General features: G+C 49.6%; 8 protein-coding genes across 8 annotated transcripts; 2 read left to right on the forward strand and 6 right to left on the reverse strand.

Moving 5' to 3' along the window:
• Positions 1 to 15: 15 nt before the first annotated feature.
• MIND_00487400 (uncharacterized protein) lies at positions 16 to 1,907 on the reverse strand (the record flags this gene model as incomplete). Its single annotated transcript, XM_037361673.1, has 15 exons — positions 1,666 to 1,907; positions 1,581 to 1,616; positions 1,510 to 1,521; positions 1,340 to 1,459; positions 1,198 to 1,292; positions 1,145 to 1,150; positions 1,073 to 1,095; positions 951 to 1,023; positions 853 to 896; positions 641 to 803; positions 586 to 594; positions 400 to 531; positions 337 to 351; positions 200 to 282; positions 16 to 153 (listed from the first exon to the last, which is right to left on the reverse strand). Exons 1-15 carry the CDS (start codon positions 1,869 to 1,871, stop codon positions 16 to 18), a joined length of 1,155 nt encoding a protein of 384 aa, XP_037221965.1. The 5' UTR covers positions 1,872 to 1,907.
• Positions 1,908 to 2,034: 127 nt separating this feature from the next.
• On the reverse strand, positions 2,035 to 5,254 carry MIND_00487500 (Ribosomal protein L15; the record flags this gene model as incomplete). The annotated part of the gene is made up of 16 exons (XM_037361674.1): positions 2,035 to 2,130; positions 2,180 to 2,266; positions 2,330 to 2,675; positions 2,727 to 2,810; positions 2,855 to 2,875; positions 3,019 to 3,422; positions 3,471 to 3,544; positions 3,597 to 3,781; positions 3,826 to 3,966; positions 4,020 to 4,401; positions 4,456 to 4,594; positions 4,690 to 4,738; positions 4,790 to 4,849; positions 4,901 to 4,942; positions 4,991 to 5,011; positions 5,058 to 5,254. The coding sequence occupies 16 exons, from the start codon at positions 5,252 to 5,254 to the stop codon at positions 2,035 to 2,037; spliced, it is 2,328 nt and encodes a 775-aa protein (XP_037221966.1).
• Positions 5,255 to 5,378: 124 nt separating this feature from the next.
• Positions 5,379 to 5,897, reverse strand: MIND_00487600 (uncharacterized protein; the record flags this gene model as incomplete). Its single annotated transcript, XM_037361675.1, has 3 exons — positions 5,379 to 5,508; positions 5,561 to 5,631; positions 5,682 to 5,897. The coding sequence occupies 3 exons, from the start codon at positions 5,895 to 5,897 to the stop codon at positions 5,379 to 5,381; spliced, it is 417 nt and encodes a 138-aa protein (XP_037221967.1).
• Positions 5,898 to 6,121: 224 nt separating this feature from the next.
• Positions 6,122 to 7,529, reverse strand: MIND_00487700 (uncharacterized protein; the record flags this gene model as incomplete). The annotated part of the gene is made up of 9 exons (XM_037361676.1): positions 6,122 to 6,177; positions 6,227 to 6,461; positions 6,506 to 6,679; positions 6,727 to 6,879; positions 6,932 to 7,019; positions 7,070 to 7,241; positions 7,289 to 7,357; positions 7,411 to 7,426; positions 7,476 to 7,529. The coding sequence occupies 9 exons, from the start codon at positions 7,527 to 7,529 to the stop codon at positions 6,122 to 6,124; spliced, it is 1,017 nt and encodes a 338-aa protein (XP_037221968.1).
• Positions 7,530 to 8,317: 788 nt separating this feature from the next.
• On the forward strand, positions 8,318 to 9,151 carry MIND_00487800 (uncharacterized protein; the record flags this gene model as incomplete). The annotated part of the gene is made up of 1 exon (XM_037361677.1): positions 8,318 to 9,151. One exon carries the CDS (start codon positions 8,318 to 8,320, stop codon positions 9,149 to 9,151), a length of 834 nt encoding a protein of 277 aa, XP_037221969.1.
• Positions 9,152 to 9,249: 98 nt separating this feature from the next.
• On the forward strand, positions 9,250 to 11,051 carry MIND_00487900 (uncharacterized protein; the record flags this gene model as incomplete). Its single annotated transcript, XM_037361678.1, has 4 exons — positions 9,250 to 10,017; positions 10,065 to 10,525; positions 10,578 to 10,815; positions 10,863 to 11,051. The coding sequence occupies 4 exons, from the start codon at positions 9,250 to 9,252 to the stop codon at positions 11,049 to 11,051; spliced, it is 1,656 nt and encodes a 551-aa protein (XP_037221970.1).
• Positions 11,052 to 11,180: 129 nt separating this feature from the next.
• Positions 11,181 to 15,932, reverse strand: MIND_00488000 (Protein transport protein; the record flags this gene model as incomplete). Its single annotated transcript, XM_037361679.1, has 21 exons — positions 11,181 to 11,279; positions 11,333 to 11,386; positions 11,436 to 11,469; positions 11,518 to 11,594; positions 11,646 to 11,663; positions 11,713 to 11,818; positions 11,871 to 11,922; positions 11,975 to 12,009; positions 12,060 to 12,143; positions 12,199 to 12,502; positions 12,545 to 12,719; positions 13,001 to 13,080; positions 13,135 to 13,284; positions 13,335 to 13,347; positions 13,404 to 13,735; positions 13,786 to 14,182; positions 14,230 to 14,396; positions 14,446 to 14,471; positions 14,686 to 14,699; positions 14,750 to 15,315; positions 15,365 to 15,932. 21 exons carry the CDS (start codon positions 15,930 to 15,932, stop codon positions 11,181 to 11,183), a joined length of 3,351 nt encoding a protein of 1,116 aa, XP_037221971.1.
• A 65-nt stretch (positions 15,933 to 15,997) lies between these two features.
• Positions 15,998 to 18,231, reverse strand: MIND_00488100 (U3 small nucleolar ribonucleoprotein MPP10; the record flags this gene model as incomplete). The annotated part of the gene is made up of 4 exons (XM_037361680.1): positions 18,072 to 18,231; positions 17,329 to 18,021; positions 16,419 to 17,278; positions 15,998 to 16,369 (listed from the first exon to the last, which is right to left on the reverse strand). The coding sequence occupies exons 1-4, from the start codon at positions 18,223 to 18,225 to the stop codon at positions 15,998 to 16,000; spliced, it is 2,079 nt and encodes a 692-aa protein (XP_037221972.1). The 5' UTR covers positions 18,226 to 18,231.
• Between the last annotated feature and the right edge of the window lie 114 nt (positions 18,232 to 18,345).

An 18,345-nucleotide genomic window follows, 5' to 3' on the forward strand; every position in this document is an offset into this window, starting at 1 on the left:
TGGACTCTATTTATTTTAGTATCCAAGTACAAGCGATAGCACGATTGCGCCCAATATTGTCCAATTCGGCTCGATAGCGAGGGCAGCAGAAATACGCCCGTTGATGATCTGCTTCTTATAAACCTTCAACGAGTTGATGCTCCATGAAGCGTTCTGTATTCGGTTGGAAAGCAATGTAGGATGCAAGGGTGCTTCATACCACAAAATTAGAAGGATCCATCAGCCTAGTCGAACATGAGCCAGGACAGCCAGACGTGGCATACGAATTTCCTGCCCAGTCACCTAAGGGAGCATATGATATTCAGTTCAGCGTAGAATTTTTTTTTCAAAGCCTACCACAGAATGTGATGTCTATACCAGTCATGAGTAGTGTCAAGGTGGCAGTAAAGACAGACGTACCAAATATAATCGAGTGGTTTACAAAGAAAGCAATCGGATCGCAGGTTGCGGGAGCGAGCGATGCCACAGGCGTCCCCCAATTAGCAGGGTTTGGATCTCCTTTAGTAATGTCCCCTGGTATGGCCGAGCGATCTGAAAGGTTTTACTGCTCGCAAGCTCAGTAGTCAAAAGCGGGAGCCAACGAACAGAATGACCCTAACAGCGGTAAATGAGCCGTCTCCCAGTCGAACGAGTAACTTACAGACTGCGATTCCAGTTTCGTCCCATTTCATGGCGAAGACCCCGCCGCCTGAGGCAGCGAAGAAAGGTCCATATGACGCCTTGCTCCATTCTGTGATGCCACATCCGGCATTTCCGTTCAGATTGCCGTCGCAATCGAGGTTCGGCACTCCCTTGTTGTCTGTCTGGGAAGAAGGTTAGAAGGGTCGTCGGACGGATTGCCTATAAACGCACGACAACGCTTCCAGTGTAATTCGATTCCAGCGAAAGGGTGCATCCTGAAGAAAGAGAGTGAGTGAGTGATTTTCCCAAAGAAGGTTGGAGAGCAGAACCTGGCCCAGTATGCCATGTTACTTGGTTATGCTCGTTATCATGAACTCCCTCGATGATATCTATTTCCCCAGTCTAACGGAAATAAGAGGCGTGAAACCAAAGGAAGTAGAAAAGTGCAGACATATGGCCACTGTCCGCCTCCGACTATTCGCAGATTAGTGGTGACTTATAGCAGACCCAAGGAATTATTGACCTGTCCCTACGTTCTAATGAGGCAACATTACTGCATTGAGGACGAATGCTTACAGAAGGCGGGCCAAACACCGCAGCCCCACGGAGCCTGATTGAGGTCCAAGATGAAGAGGCCAGTGTTGTACTGAGCAATGCTCGAAATACGCACACTGGATTGGTTCAAGTTTCCCGCCAAGTCAAGGATGATAGTACCAACCTGGACCGATTCTGGCCCTCTGGAAGCCACGTTGTGTCGTCGCCTTTCATGACCACAGTGTTGTTGGCTGCTTCAAAGTACGCCAGACTATTGTTGAACGCGACACTCGAGTTGACATAACTGACGCGATCGGGTTACTGAACGAAAATTGTTCCAAGACGCGTACATACTTCACAGTTCCTCTACGCCGAAAGAACAACACGTGAGGCCCAATTCAAACGCGGCTTCGATTTCAACGCACCGTGTCGGGTCAGGCCCGGTGTAGAATTCGAAGCGACTGCGTATAACTTGGTCATCAGAGCAACACGTCTGGTAACTCGACAAACTCGAAGAAGGTTTTCCCCGAGTACTCGTCCTGGGGAAGCCAAATAAAGGCCGATGGGGTGGTAGAGTTAGTTGTGGTTGAATTTGTTGCAAGACTCTGAGCTGAGAAACGCGGCCAAAACCGAGCCAGCGACGAAAACGGAGAGGCGAGCGCTGGTTCGGTTGCAGCAATAAGGAGGATGAGGAGATCGTAACAATAGAGGTTCATGAAAGTCGTAAGAAAGCTCCAGGTTCCACAACACGCCGAAATCGTCCGTCAACCTTTGCTTGTTTGATAGCCGAGCAACAAATTCACACGAACTCAGCAAAATGAAATGTGCATGCAAAGCCATGGCATAGCAGAACATAGTGCGTAAAAATGACAAAGTAAATCAACGGTAACGACGCAAGCTGAGGGTGTTGTGCTTTTTCCAGGTGGACCGCGCCGGAGTATGGTTGTAGCGACTGCCCTTGCCCAACCCACGGTTCTAAGAATGAGTGAGCGATGAATGGAGATAGAAAATAATCGAGGCTAACCTGCTTTCCGATGCTGGTAAGACCACGCGCCTCGCGACGCTTGTGGACAGGCTTGGCGATCCAGTTGATCCTGGGGTCTTTCCGAATCTAAAAGAAAAAAGAAATACAACGTGAGTGAGAATGCTCCCAAAGCAATAGTAATCGGCATACCGCCTTGTGGTTAGGGTCGACGAGGATGACTTCGTAGTACTTGTAGACACCATCCTGGTTGATCCAGTAGGAGTTGAGAACACGAAGATTTCCGCATCGCCTGCCAACACGCTCTTCAGCAGTGGAACGCAGACCACGCTGGAATTTGAGGTGGTTGACACCCTGGCGAACGGGCTTGCCGTAGGTAGCACCCTTGGGGACAGGCTTTTTGCGGTTGCCGCGACGGACCCGGATACGATAAACGACGTAGCCTTGCTTGGCCTTGTAACCGAGTCGGCGGGCTTTGTCGGGGCGGGAGGGTCGGGAGGCCCGGTGGATGACGTTCAGTTGACGGTACTCCCAGCAACTGGAGGAGCTTCAGGTAAGATCTCAAGGCAGTAACAAATCTTGGACGCACCGAACGCGAAGGAGGAAGCGCAGAACATCCGACTGCTTCTTCTTGTAGAGTTCCCCAATATATTTGTATGCGCCCATCTTGCGGCTGGAATGGATGAGTAGGAGCTCAACGACCACGAAGTATCGTACCGAAAGAGTTTTATGATCACACTAGAGTCACACTCAATGCGTCACACTAGTCAGTGATCTCGTGATGCAACTGATGTCGAACTTATCTAATCTGAGCCATCATTTCATTACATTGTGAATATTTATTTGATACAGTGCTACAAGCTTATTTATGCCGTCCTAACTTGATCCAAGCAACGGATAAGAAGAGAGCCCATGCTGAGAATATGAGAGTCGCAGATATACTGGCAAAAACTCGACCCCTGCGCGTTTCACTAGGAGAGACATCGTTGTCCGACAAGATGCGTGATATTGAGCTATATCGTCGGGTATTCTCGGAGCCAGATAGTAATGGCTGACTCGAGTCAGTAGGTATACCGGTGCGGATGTTAGCGTTCGACGAGCGGATGGAATGAGCTTCTCGTCGATGTTGAAGATAGGCAACGACGAGAATACTAAGCATTTGGAGGATGTTGAGGAAGAGAAACGCATTTATAATGCCTTGTGTAGATGAACGATTCTCTCTTTTTGCCTTGTCCATTCCGAGGCCGGCCAACGTTTGGAAAATCGTGGAACCAGTTTGCTCCAGCTGAACTCATTGTAAGACCATACGGAAGGTTGTGCGGAAAGAACTAACACTCTTGTGGGCTCCCAGGGCTGTCGATATGTACTTGACCGGCACGATCTTGGGCACCAGAAGGACAAGGAGAACTGTAAAAGAGGTCAGACCAACGCTAGGAAATACCCGCAATAGGTGCGTTACGTGGTGAGAAGCCATGCCCGAATCCGAAGGCAGCAATCGCTGGTTTGGCCGTCCCTGTGGTGCTCGGAGGCAGAGCAAGCCAAGTATATGCGCCTAAAGTGAAGGCGGATGAAAGTAGCAACAACCAAACAACTATGGGCTTTCTTTTGAACCTGTCGACGATGGCACCACAAATTGGATAGAGGCTGCCATATTTTTAGTCGCATGACGGATGAGACAATCAACGCACAATATGCTTCCAACAAGGACATATGATGCCGTGTTGGCAGCGTCGCGTTCTGACAAGTGGTAGCGTAGTTCGATAATATTCGCGGCAAGATGTGTGAACGGGGCCCATATGCAGCCACACAATAGGTTGGTAGCAATATAACTGGGTGTCGTATTAGGAACGTATCAAGCAGTAGAAAGAGGGGAGCAACATACGCCCAGAAAACGTCACCGAGCTTGGTAATTTCCTTCAGATGGACACGACGTTTTGCGGCAACTTTCTCTAATGCTTGTGCTTGTGATATATTGAGGGTAGAACGACGACGAGCTTCTTCATTAATGTCGATAGCCTCAAGTTCGGCACCAGCTCCATCAATAAGCCATCTAGACGCAGCGATATATGCCAGGTTGATCACAACAGACATGAAGGCCAAAAATGTGGCGACATAGAATGGGGCGCGAGGACCGAACTTCTGAGTAAGAGGATATGATGTGCGTGCAGACACAAAGGAGGCTCCTTTGCCCGCAACGAGCCCGAAGGCCATAGAGACACCGAGTCCATGGCTTTTGAAGAACCGAACGATGATAGTTTCTTGGCCTAAATTATATGCGTCAAGACAAAGATAGGCACCCTGATTCTGATACCACTCACACACTGCGACAGGGCTCACCCCAAGACCGAAAAGAAACAGACCGAGAGCCATTACCCGCACATCACTCCAGATATCACCAATGAGCAAGAATGAGGTGCCGATAAAGACAATTCCAGTTGCAAGAATACTCGTCAAAGTCTGTTATTTTCATCAGTAAAGCAGCGACGTGAAGGTTATCCTTTCCATCACGTGACCGCGAATGAAAAATAACCATCTCAGGAGCAGCTACTCACTGTCCCCAATGTACCTGCTAATAGTCCTCCCACAAGCGGTGTCCATGTGCTGGTCGAAATTTTAGTGCGGGTGTTCTACTCGGTATTGTCTGCGTCGCACCTGTTTAATGACAGTGCAGAAATCAGCAGTCCATATTCCGCATGGCCGGTTTTCAAATCTCTGCGAGAATGTTCAGTCAACGACCACAGCAGTGAACGAGGCCAGGCGCACCTTGAAATACGGCTTTTCAGCGGTCCTAATACATATGATGCACTAATTGTTGTCGATTAGATGGAGTTATAAGGATAGTCGCATGCATACTAGTGACTCCCAACGCTGAGCCTGACGGTCTCATTAGCATGGCTGAGTTTGAACGAGCAAGACCGACCAGCAAGCGCAAAATAAGGCAATTGTTCGGATGATGAAAGCTCGATGTTTGGCGCTGAGCCTGGGTGAGGGTCGTGCAACTTGGACACTGGAAGTCACTGAATCGGTATCAGAGAGGAATTGTAGGCCGTCTTGTTCCCCAGCTTCGATGAGAATGTCGCAACGAGACTGGCGATGTTCACTCGTTTCGCGCACCATGGCTCAAGTCAACGAGCAGATGCTAGTCGTGGAGTAACACTCACACGACTCGATCATAACTACCGACATACCCGAATAAGGCATCTTCTGGCGTGCCGCATAAAAATAAATTAAACAATCTGGTCTAGACTATCCTCCGCGAGTCTAGAGTATCTCGTCTCACAATGGTCGTAGTGATCGTCCAGCAAAGAGTTAGAAATACGACCCCTGTCTCCACCCATGCTAAGCTCTCAACGGTCAACGACTGCCTACACCTGCTCAGGCGCCGTGAGTTCATGCTTTGGACGGATCGATGAGTGAACAAACCGAGAGATCGGGGCAGAATTGGGGCAATTGCCTCCACCTCTTGTGAAGTGTAAAATTCCTGCACCAACCCCCTACATAGCCCTAAGATGAATATTTCAACAAGTTGTATCAGGCGACGCACCCATAGGACAAGAGTAACACCCAACCAGATGATTGAGCTGGCTACGTTGGCCAGTATATGTTGCTTGTTGTCCGCCAGCCAAAGGATGTAAGCAGAGCTGAAGAAGACCGTCCACGCAGCGCAGAACAAAAGCAAAAGCAGCAATGAATGATATCGTGGAGTTGGCCATGTTCCGTGTGCGTTTCCCGCATTCACCAGGAATGCCGTTAGACCCATTTCGGCTAAGCCACAGAGGCACATTAAAGAGAAGAGAATGGGATGGTAATAGGCGCTGGAAGCCGACATACGTCGCAGCCTGAAAAGTCGGGTCGGAATGGGTCTCTTGTATCGAAGACGGTGGCGCATTGAGAAGCTAAGAGCCTCCTTGTGTTTCACACATGTTGCTTTTCAACGGGAACGTTGTAACCAGTAGGCAGCAATGTCAGCGTTTCAGAGTAAAATTACATGGTGAGCGCCGTTTGCGCGAGTTTCAGCGCCCCTTCCTTCGTTTTATTTCCTACCGCAAAGCGTGAGTAATACGCCAGAAAGATCAGATATGGGCATACCCCCAATGAAACCCGATGCATGGACGAATATGCCCCCTTCAATGCCTGAAGCTTCCGACAAAGTGTCATCCCGTAGTCCTCTCCAAGCCTCAGGTAATGCCTTCCTACTCTCAAAGCTGTCAGATGATAGGGGGACGGCTTGCACCCGCCAACTGCCACTATCGTCTGGGTAGACGATGTAGATCGCTTGACCTGGGGGAACTTGCTGTTCACCTTCCAAGTCGAAGAGATGTTCCTAAAGGAGTCAGTTGAACTTCGAGCCAAGGGGAAGGCCTATACCTTCCACGGTAAAAACTGGTCCAAGACAATTATTTTGCCACTGGGATCAGTATTTTTGCTAGTTGCGATTGCAGAGGTCAATAGGTCGCGGGCAGGAAGCCAAGCATTGGCGTAGAAGTTCAATTTGGAGAGGAACTCCTCGCCAGTGAGTAAAGAGGCCTTCTCGAATTGGGCCTGGAATACATCAGTTGACAAGATATGGTCACTCGCTGAAGACTTACATCAAGTATCTCTGAACTGATTGGTTGGTTCCAGGCAGGGTTGAGGGACGCGACGCGACTTCCAAGGTGGGTGTTACTCTTATATCGCGGTTTTAGGTCAGAAGGATATTGAGAAATGCCATTGTCGATGGCATCTATGGCTTCAATGAATTGCTGGAAGTAGCACTCAGTCCATCGACCAGAACGCGGGAATCAGGCTTCCTACTTCATAAATTTTTAGCCATAAAGTGTTGACCTTGTTGTCGTCTATGGAGAGTTGGGTCTTGTTTGCCACAATCTCTTTCCCAAAATGCCTAAGGAGACGCATAAACACCCATGCAAAGATGCCGAAAGCCAACCAAACTTGTAGATGAGACCGGCAGACGAGAGCTTGGTCTCGAATCCATGACCGAAAACCTCAGTGAAACCGCGTTGATGGTGGTCGAAGAGATTGCGAGACTCGTCGTAAACAGCGCCGACATCCACTACAATATCGCATGTTGCCAATACTGCTGGATCTCGCGTCCGTGTTACCTCTGGGCTGTGTCAGTAAATCAACAACCGTAATCAACTTGGGACCAACCGGAGTTCTTGTATTTGTCGGTGTTGCGGAGAAGGAAAACGGCCAATGCTTCATCACAGTGGAATGTGCCTTGACGAAGTTGAATATATCATTGCTACTGAGCTGTCCGTTGAACAACAGACCTGAGTGGGTGCCAATCTGCTGTTTGATTAGTTGGATTCGCAGTCGCTGTGAACTGGGGTTCGACCTTTTTCTGGTCTAGCTTAGCCCTTTTACTTTGAGGTTCCATTGTGTTAGCCATAATAGAACGAATGCTCTTGGTGGTGTGAAACAAGCGACGTAATGAAGTCATTATTATTGTGACAACTTTGCGAGTAGTAATATATGCATAGTCCATTGCTCTGGCTACAGAGTCCGAGTGAGGGGTCTAAAGCGCTAGAATGCCTGCAGCAGCTACTAATCCACCGCCAGCTACGACTAAATTCCACTGTGGTCGTTGAGCTGAGCTAATATAGCCGTCTGGCGGTCCATAACTGCCACCCGAACCACCCTAGTAGAAAGAATAAGAACGGATGAGAAACGGTATAGAATATACTCGCAGGTGACGGCGCAACATTGGTGGCCTGAGCGGCCGAGCCGGTCGGGAGATTAGCACGCGTTGTGGAGGAGGCTGCACCTGACGACTGGTTTGAACCCGAATTTTGGGCGGGACCAGAAGATTGTGGCTGGATGGTCGACGTGATAAGAACAGTTATAGTTGTTGTTGTCGGTACTCGTCCAGAGGCAAGGCCAACCGAAGTGGAGAGAGAAGTTATAACGGTGACGATGTTTGAAGGTACATTCGAGGAGTTCTGGGGTTGTGTCAGTAACTATCATTCTGAATGCTATTCTTGGCACGTTTTGGGCGGCGACAAGACTAGCGAGAAGGAGGATGGGTAGACTCCAGAGACTCTTCATTGCGGAGATTAGGAAAAGAGCTTGGCCGTGTCACACGATGTGACCTGCGATCTAGCATGCAGCCATGCTTCTCTCCTTCCGGACCTCCCACTTCCAGTCTCTCACCACCACTAACCAGTGAAGACGGTTTCGATGGCCTCGCCCTTGGAACCATCGACAGTTGCCATACTCCTACATTATATAATCCCTTCTATCCAAACAATTCCCCCTCATCTGCTCGCCAAAGCACTCGCTTTCCGCCATTCATGCCTTGACTTGACGGCCCAGGATGGCCCGCCATATCTTGCATGGCCCTCCGATGATGATAAACGTGTAGCAGAAGCATTGATTGCTCTACAATCCACACGCTTGGACAACCGTTGCAGTTTCAACATTCGTTACACTGCTGACGACGCTCAACTTGCTCACGTCGAAGTCTCCCCCACCCTACGTCTGGTATTCAGGCATGAGGGTGACTGGAAGTTCAACAACGTTGCACTGATGCCCTTTCCGGGCGGGGCCTTCGATTCTCCAGTCGAGCTGAGAGTTTTGGAAGAGACAGAGGACACGCCCGATTCATACTGGGATTCATACGGAGAAGAAGCCGAAGAAAGACGTGAAACTTTTCAGGAGGAGCAGGGCGAGTCGGATTACTGGGCACAGTATGACCGCTATGGAGGGACTGCTGATTCTCTCATCCCATCACCCGCTCCAGAAAAGGAGGTTCCTATCGCATTTTCGTATGCAGAAATGCACCCAGCTACCGATCCAATAACCGAGTCTCTGTCGGATCGATTGGAGATAGTTTTGGCTGGACGTGTTGATGAGGAAGACTCAGCGACCGTCGTCAGTAGCGAAAATGACGGTTTGAAGGAAACGATCCGTGGGGTTTGGAGATTGTGGAGGGCAAGTCGTACAAGTACACCTGTGGAATTAGATCAGGAACTGTTTCGTAGGGTTATAGACGAAATATTTGTCGAGGAGTGATTCTCGACGTTGCACGTGCCATGATTCTGGGAGTAAACAAACAAACACTTTGGTCTCGACCACCATTTACCCTTTACTTCTACCCTTTCCCTCCGTCCATGCACGACCACGACTGGCGACAGTCAGCCATGTCTTCGTCCCCAGTGTCGGAGCATACATTGTCGACACCATCTCTCCCTCACTACGCCCTCCCTCGCATTCAGAGTCCCAGTTCACCCGTATCCAAGGACGACTATAGGCTTTCATGGGATCCCCCAGTCGATTCCAAAATCTCATTGCCTTCTTTCCGATCTCTCTTTGCAGCCCCAAGTGACGATGAAGAACACCATTCGACCGAATATTACGCTTCTTCTGAGCCAGAAGTAATGCAGGACGAGGACGAGTTTCTCACCGACAGCGATGATGAGCCACAGCACTCCTACTTCTACAACTCGCACATTCGTTTTAACATATCAGCCGAACGTGGTCGGTGGAAAAGTGACCCATTACCCCGTCATGCAGTTTTACGGCTTGCTGCTCGAACGACATCTCCAACACCATCTCCTGCCCCTTCTGCTGTCCCAGTACAGCGAAATATCTCAGAGCCTGCCCCGACAGTAGCCTCTCAGCGCGAAGCTTCATCTGAACCACAACTCCCACCTTCCTCGTCGCCCATCCTTTCTCACAGTTCACCTATCCTGTCGCCCATTTCCCTATCCGTTTCTCCCATGGTCGGATCTGTCTCTCCGCTCTCTGTTCCAGGGCCACTCTCGCCACTGTCGCTGCCACCGTCCTCTATAGCGGGTGACCACGACATGGATTTGTTAACTGATGATGAGATGGTCCAACAACCAACTGAAGATACGGATATTGGGCTCGGGCTACTTGTAAGTCTCCTTCCTTATCCTCAAACTCTCGCTCAAGATTTTAACAGGCTGCCACATCGGCTGAGAGTCAAGAAAGCCCAGTTGATGTCATTGTGGCCGAAACTTCTCCCTCCATTCCAGCGAAAGAACCCGAGTCGTTAGTCCAGTCAGCAAAAGTCGACGATCATGTGCTTTCAGACTTGGATATCCCGATGCTGATTAAGGTCTCTGTAACATCTCACGAAGAATCGCGCGATGAGTCGACCGAGTCTGAACCTTCAAGGGATGGCAAGGCGAAGAATGAAACTGCAGACAAGGGAAAGAAACGGGTTGCTCAATCGGCATCCAAAGTTGATACGCGCAAGGCCAAAAAGGCACGCACTGTCGATTCTACAATCGCATCGCGGGCAGGCGGGTCGTCCAATACTCGCTCAAGAGACACAAAATCAAGACGAAGAGAGTCACGAGATTCGAAACCAAAATCCTCGCGGTCAGAACAGAGAAACAAAAGCAAGAAATCTCGTGCATCGTCAGTGTCCAAATGCTGCTGGGAACTAAAGTGTTACTGAACGTCACCTTAGGCCTCAGCCTGAAATTGATCCTGAACTATGTGGAATGCTTATCGAGTGTTTAGCAACTTCACGTGCATCTTCATTGCCAACATCAGCGCTGTTCAAAAGTATCATGCAGAGTTATCCCTCTGTAAAAAGTCGGGGCACGGAAGAGGAATGTCTGGAACTCATGGAGCGTATTCTCGAATCAGGCACTGTAGCCGCTGGAGGCAGCGGAGTCTTTGGGAAGGTGGAACGTGAGACATCAGTGCGTGACGTTTTCTTTCATGTCATCTGTCGCTCATGTCGTCCAAGGATGATGATTCTGAAAGAGTCTCCGAAGAACAGTGGTTTTACCAATCCGAACGCGACCCAGATCAGGACCGTGCCCAACTTTTCGTTAGCATCAGGCCTGCGAAGCGAGCAGAAACCAAAAAATTCAAGAATTACTTTTACAAGCCTCTCGAAAGAATCAGTCGTTGGGACCCGGAGGATGCGTTATAGGCGGACTGTACGATATTGACAGGACTGGAGAAGCTCAACTCAACCCAGTGTACAACATGTTGCCATACCCTCTACTCTTTTGCTCGTCGTAATCTTATCTTATTCGTTCTTTTGTGTTGTACATCTGCACTATTCATCCTCGTCTACAGCCTCTGATTCTTCCGTTTGCGGGTTTGGACCGTCGTCGTCTTTGGCGCGGCGGGGAAGGGGAGGCTGATGAGCAAGTCGCTGATCATGAACTCCAAGTTAGTTCTCCGGCCACAAGACATTGGAAGACGCACTTTGAAAGCAAATTTGCAAACCATGAATCCTTCCATGCCTTTCTCAAGCCAGGCCTTTGTCCGGTGTCAATGGGGAAGTAGAGTTCAAGCGAAAGAAAGCAACCTTTTCGACGCAATACAAACCATCATAACGATACCTGCCAAAGCGTTGAGCCATACGCTGCAACAAAGAGGAACGAACCGACCCTTCATATGGTGCATATGGAGATTTTAGCTTGAAGCCGCGAATAACGCGTACTGGCTTTTTGGTTTCACAAGACACCTGAACACAATCTCAGGAATCGACGGTCAAGGGCAGAAAGGGAAAGAGAACTTTTAGCGCTCGATTGAACTGATGTCTTGGTTAGCACGACGCGCTAGACCTGGAAATGGAAGCTTACAGTATTGTCAAACGACTGGTCTGATGACTGGGGTGCCGTTCTCAAGTTTTTAGGATTGGACTGGGTACCTTTGAGATCCCTCCCTCCAGAGCCGGTGTAGGTGCTGCTGACCTAAGCAAAGCAAAAATAGGTGGATAATTGGCACGTACAACGCGTACCCATAGTCGACATCATCAGCGTATCCTCCGCTCAGAGCGACGCTGTACGCGCCTGAGGGAATATTGCTGGGTCAAAACGAAAACCAAACTAACAGACTGCATACCTTGCTTCCCTGGAGCGATACCTGCAACGTAGGGCCTATTGGCTGTAAGCATGGGCTGACAAAAGAGAGAGAGAGTTTCACGCACGCGTGGATCGCGTCTGCACTACAGGCAGACCTCATATCCCACCATGTCCCAACAGCAACGCCAGGAATAGATCCATAGGTTTTTCTGAACACAACATAAGCCCCAGGCTAAGAAAAAGGTTTTTAAAAAAGTCTCTTACGGGTCATGGAGTCGCTTAGCACCTTCTTCGCGACCCTGAGGCCCACAGTTGTCTGATATTCGCGACGCCGAGAGAGAAACTGGCGAGCTGACCAGCTTTTCAGACTTATAGTCGATGGTTTTCCCAGAGTTACGAGCGCTTCGACGGAGAGGCCCAGCACTGACTGAGGCCTCCTCCGTACGTGCCACTTTCGGTTTTGCGTCCGAGTCGGGCTCAAGTTGCTCGACCGCTTTCCTCTTTTTCGTCGTTTTCACATTTTCGACGCGTTTTACTTCGGTAGGTTCGAATATGGGTTTGTCGAGACCTAGGAGAGTAAGCAGAGGGCGACTGGTAAGCAGGGTTGTACCTAGACTGATTAGCAATGCTTTGTTGCGCTCAATGTTGGCCAGCCGTTGCTTTTCGTATGCTGAGACCATTGGTGTTTGTTTTTTACGCGTCAACTGACGCGAAACGTCCTGAAATGCGCCTGGGGAAGGGAATATGGACGGGGCGAGTAGTCGACGAACAAAAGCAACCCCGTTCTGATACCATCAAACTCAAAATTAAAATCTACGACTGACACGATTTTCATTTATTTCCGGAATTTATTCCTGTCACTTGAAACCTTTCACGAGAAAGTAGGAGACCTATTAAACCGAGCCTCGTCTGCCGGCATATCGGAGGTGGTGTGCATTGAGACTGTACTACTCGTCAGCAGGTGTCGCAGGCAGGAAAAGAAGGCGCGTAGTACCTCCCACGAATTTGCAAGTACTCTGGTTTTTATTTTTAAAAAATCCCAAGAAAGTGTGGCTGTAAAACGCACTCTTTGATGATAGTTGCAGCTTTCGCCTCGAGGGCATACATGCCCAAAGAGGCAAGTGTCTCCTGCTTGACACATTTGATCTTTTGGATGTTATGAGGAGGCTAGTACACTTTGCATAGCTCGATGTGACTTACTTCGATTTAGGACTGGACATGGTGCTTTCTTCGCGTAGTCGCGCAATTCAGCCAAGTTATCGGGAGTTAATATGTAGTCGTGGCCAAACGTGCAGCGCGTCCCTTGTCGACATTGGGCAAGGTAATAAAAGGTGCACGGCGTTGGGCTTTCTAAGATACCCCCAGTTAGTTGTGGGATAGAAAATAAGACCAATATTCACGTTTATGGAGAGGCTAGAATGACAACGTAATAAGTGAAAAGTATCCAATGCCTTCGGAAAAACACGGACAATACCAGGTATCAGGTAACGAGGTGTTTTACTTTCTGTAGCAGTGGGTGTCATTGGTGGACCCTTCCGCGGGCTGGCCGGCCTTGGGTATGGACTCGTATATTCGGGAAGACTGGCCGTCGGCGGGACGACTGTCAGAGGTTTACGGGGAAAAATATAAGTTGGGATCTTGTGTTCCATGAACACGCCGTCAATATTCAGTTCTTGCAGTTGGAATTTCTTGAGTTCTCGGGCAATATCATCTTTGTAGCCGCGAAGCACAACAAGCTTGTGCAACAAGCCTTCGTTTTCGAGTGACGCTACTGCAGCTGTGTAGCCATTATCATGCGAGCCTAATGAGCAGAGAGTCATTTTATGGCTGAATCAACGCTATGACAAGTACCTCCAAAGAAAACCAATGGGGCCTGTGCAAAAGGCGAGAAAATTCGGAGGTACTCTTTAATTTTTGTATCAGCAGCCTCCTTCCCCTGCCCCACGTCCACCATCGAAAACAAAGGGGCCGATTGGTTGAATCCTGACACGAATGCGGCAAATTGTTCGCGGGTGCAGAGCTGGTTCTGGCTAGTCAGCGTTTCAGTCAACCCCGTGAGGTTGCAGAACACAGTCAGCCAGACTGTCGCACGAGAAAACTGTGGGTCCACGCCCCGGGCGTAGTCCGTGATTCCCTGTTTGAGACGCATCGCCGCTTGCCGTCCGCCGTTGTGACCTTGAGTTAGCAATTCTTCGGAGAATATATTGCCGTCGCCATCGATGAGACAGAGCAGAAGGAAATTGTCGCTCTGTCTTGAGTTCGAAGATAATAGGTGTGGCCAGTGCTTAGACTTACATGGATTGAGCCGACTACTTGTTCAAGTTTTGTGATCGTTCCTTTGAGCGTTGCCTGTTCTTCATCGGCTTTCGTAAGTGCGTGTTTCCATACGCTTAATTCGCGCTCCAGTTCAGTGATTCGTTTGAGTAGGGAAGCATTTTCATCGGTTGATTGTTTGAAGAGGGCTATGAATAGTTGAGGATCATTGCCAAACAAGGTTGACGCCACACCAACTTGTTTGGGCTTCCACAAGACTTTCCCTGTTCAACCGTGAAATGGGCCGGTGTCAAAGAGGAGAATATTTTACCATCTCTCGTTCAAGGACGTCCCGGCAGAGACCGTTCTCCCAGAGTCCATCTGTGCTAGCAACCCGTACACATTGGCGGTCAGAGACAAGACAGTTTTGACCACGTGTAAATAAATAGATTCCATTTGAGATTGTAACAAAGACTGTACAGCTAATTCGGCGTTTACTTGACTTTCTTGAGCTGTGGAAATGCATTTCAGTAGACCGTTGGAGGACAGAAATTGAACGAACGCGCTCGGTGTTGCGGTTGATTCTGTTGTCGAGATTGACGGTCTTCTGGTCGATACGGTCGATACGTTGGATCTGGGTGTCCAATTCCTGTCCCATTGCAAGGCCAAGAGCCTTGAGCCTCTTTGCTGCATCACCAATTTCGTCCAAGTTGTCGTCAATTTCATCCTCGATCTCATCATCCGAGGCAGTCGCCTCGAATTGATAGCGCTTGCGTTGCTCCTTGCGGGCATTGTTCTGAGCATCAGTTCTGAAGCGGCTCCGACCACCACCACCACCCATCAACTCATCTCGTCCTTCTTCGTCATCACGTCCATAAGTCTGAGCACGACCAATTCTGTTGTGCGATTCTCGAGTCTCCATAGCCGCCTGTTCTCGTGACGCCCGCTCTTCTTCATAGCGAGCATTCACCTTGGCTTCTTGCGCAGCACGCTTGCCATCCTTGTTGAACACAATGACAGGCCGGAAAATAGACCGATTAAGTTGGTTCAGCTCGTCAGTCCTGTCATCGGCCTTTTGGGAATGGCCCTTGGAGATGTCCAGGTGACGCTCAGTGTTTGCGAGACGTTCTGAGAAAGAGAGATGAGACAGAGCTTAGTCAATCTAGAGACAACTCACCCGACTGACTGCCGAGACGGTTAAGAGTATTGCGAGCCGTCTCCTCTGCTTCTCGGGCAAGACGAAGCGCATTTCTAGTGGAATTGGCGCTCTCCTGCTTTACGTATCTCGTCTGTTTCTTGATGCCTTCAACATCCTCCTCATTCTCCTCTCCAGGCGCTGGCTCGCGATCCAATTTGGGTCCATCGAAGAATCGGCCAGAGCCAGCGCCAGTACGCTTCTCTGCGTTGTAGCCAGAAAACAAAGCAGCCCGATCTTCGTCGAGAGTAGCACCGCCTCGGGAGTAGACGTCGCCAACACCGTTGTTTCGGTTGTACTTGTCCCGATAGTTTGCCCCACTGTCGCCATAATCCGCCTTCCTGTCATTGTCACCATAGTTGGTCTTTCTGTCGTTGTAGTCGACTTTGGTTTTGTCTGACGAGTAGGAGTCGGTGCCAAACGAATCACCGTCCCGACTGCGCACATAGGTATTAGCGCTGCCACGAGCTGGCCTAGGGGAGGTGCTGTTGCCATCCTGAGTTGGCGGGATCATCGACTGGTTGTTGTCCTTGCGTCTGAAGAACGACATGGTGGCTCGGTTTCAAAGATGGAAACGGAGGGTGTTACATCAAAAGTCCCTAAATATGGCTCCGGTCACGACTTTCCCTTCTTCACATTCTTTCCCGAACCCTTCTGAGGCTTGCCGACGACAGTCACTCCTTTGCCACTCTTCACAACGCTCGCCAATGCCGCCTGTTTTTGTTTTTTGACGCCCTTAACCTTCTTGGCGTATTTGTCAACACTCTGTTCCAACTTGTCGCGACTCTTCTTTCTCAACTTCTTCTGCTTGTTATGCAGCGCCTTCTTTTCCTGGGGAGTGAGCTCGTCCCGTGCACGAAGGTCCGATGATGAAGTCGCGAATACTTCTTCTGGAGCCAGCATCGAGGTCACAGACTTGGTTGTTGGAAGAGCCGACTCCATCGTCGCTGTAGACACATTGGCAATGGATGTTATCGTTGCCTTGGGCTATGGAATGGGCGTAAGACAAGAATACGACATAGAGAGATATACGTACCTGCTTCGGAACGAAATGGGCGTTGCAAAGGGCATCTAGCTTTGCGGATATGCTCTCCCAGAGGTTTTCGATCTCTGCGTGTTCTTTCTTGAGTTTTCCATCGCGGTCGTCAACAGAAGTGCCGGTTTGAGCAGCGACATAGTCCGCCTCGTAAATCTGAGCCAGTGATTGAGTGGATTTGGTATCTTGCAACTCGAAGAAGCGAGACGGTAAAAATGGTTTGTCGTCCATTGGCCGAATGCGCACAACATCGTCGAAACGGCCCTCTAAGATTCGTGCTTTGATTTTGTCCTCTAATGCCTGAACCTTTTCTTCCGTGACGACGGGAACAGCTTTCATAACGCGCTCATATTCGAGATCTTCCTCGAGAAGCGAGTTCTGTGGTCGGGACCGAGCACCTGCTTCGCCCATGACAACCCAGTCTTTAGGGCCGACGTTTTCAGCCTCAAAACTTGAGATCTGTTCACGAAGTTCAGCCAGACGTCGTTCATGAGTTGAGAGATCTGAGGGCGGTGGCTCATCATTTTCTTCCGCGAAAAGGTCGTTTTTGAGCCGTTCGACACTCTCTTCTTCAGAATCCTCATCACTCTCCAATCTCTCTTCACTTTCACTCTCGCTATCACTCTCCTGGTCCTCTCCCTCTTGACCGCTCTCTTCACCGAGATCGTCGTCGTCCTCTTCGTCGTCATCCCCTTCTTCTCCTTCAAGCTCGAGAGAATTTAGAGGCAAGTTTTTGCCTTGAGGTTTGATGGTTTTGACGCGAACTTCATCGTGAAAACGTACAGAACCAGCCTTTTTTGGAGATGCTGGCGGTTTCTGTGTGGTTCGAGGCGGCTCGAAGAAGTCCTTGTAGAAGAGAGCTAGAGGGATCCAAGTTGGTATCAACATGAACTCTGGTATTGAAACTTACAACCAGCGTTTTCCTCGTCCTCCTCGTCGAAATTCTCTTGATCCACGGGTGCAAAAAGATCAATAAGTTCATCGTCATCGGAGTCTTCGACGCCGAGGCCGCCTTTCGACACTGTCCTAGCCTCTGCCTCCTCAGTTTCTGCGTTGAATGTTGCAAGATCGAAAAAGTCATCATCGAGCTCTGATGATGCTTTTTTGCGGCGTTTGGGACGTGACTGTTCAAGCTCTTCGTCAGAAGAAGGGTCTCTAAGAGAGGCAATGCCTTCTCCCAAGTCAGCCTCTCCTTCTGAACTTTGTTCTTCTGACTCCAAGTCGGAATCCTCTTCAGAGTCTTCCACGTCGAAGTCGCCATTTTCGAAAGCTGCCATCTCCTCAAGCATGCCTTCGTCAACATCCTCATTCGCTTGCTCGTCTTCAGAGTCGGGCGAATCGGCTTCCAACGCAAAGTCAAGCATGTCACACACATTCTTCAATCGCAGATCGAGTTGCGCCCACACCTGCTCGTCATCCATTCCGTCTGTATATAATGCAGATATCGGTGTTGCCTCGAATGAAGCGGGCGGTGGGGGTGATGGACTCTGGTCGCGTTTTCGCTTTTTGGAGGCTTGTGACCGCGTTTCAGGCGCTTCTGACGGCGCAAGAGATGCTAGAAATTCAGCAACGAGTGGTCTGGATTCAGCTTCAGACGATAGGGCTGGATTATCGGCATAAGACAAGCAAAAGAAGAGTAGGAAACATGCACACAGAGGTCAAAGACAAATTTCGTAGCTCGCAAGGCAGCAGCTCCGACAGCGGTGCTGCCAGCAGTAGAAAAGCATGTCGGCTCGTTCTGTATGAGGTCTGTAAGAGTCTTGAGCTCTTCAGGTAGTTCGATAACGGTTGGCATTTTTTCGCCCATGCCGTTCGGAATGAGTCTGTGTGACCCGATTGTGACACGCTGGCGGATACCTCCAACTACATACTGCCACCCTGCGACTATTAGTACCCAGTTTTTACGACGCCCAATCAGTCAAAATTA

Source organism: Mycena indigotica (assembly GCF_014461135.1).
Source record: "Mycena indigotica strain 171206Taipei chromosome Unknown Mind.scaff0004, whole genome shotgun sequence".
NCBI classification, from domain to species: Eukaryota; Fungi; Basidiomycota; class Agaricomycetes; order Agaricales; family Mycenaceae; genus Mycena; species Mycena indigotica.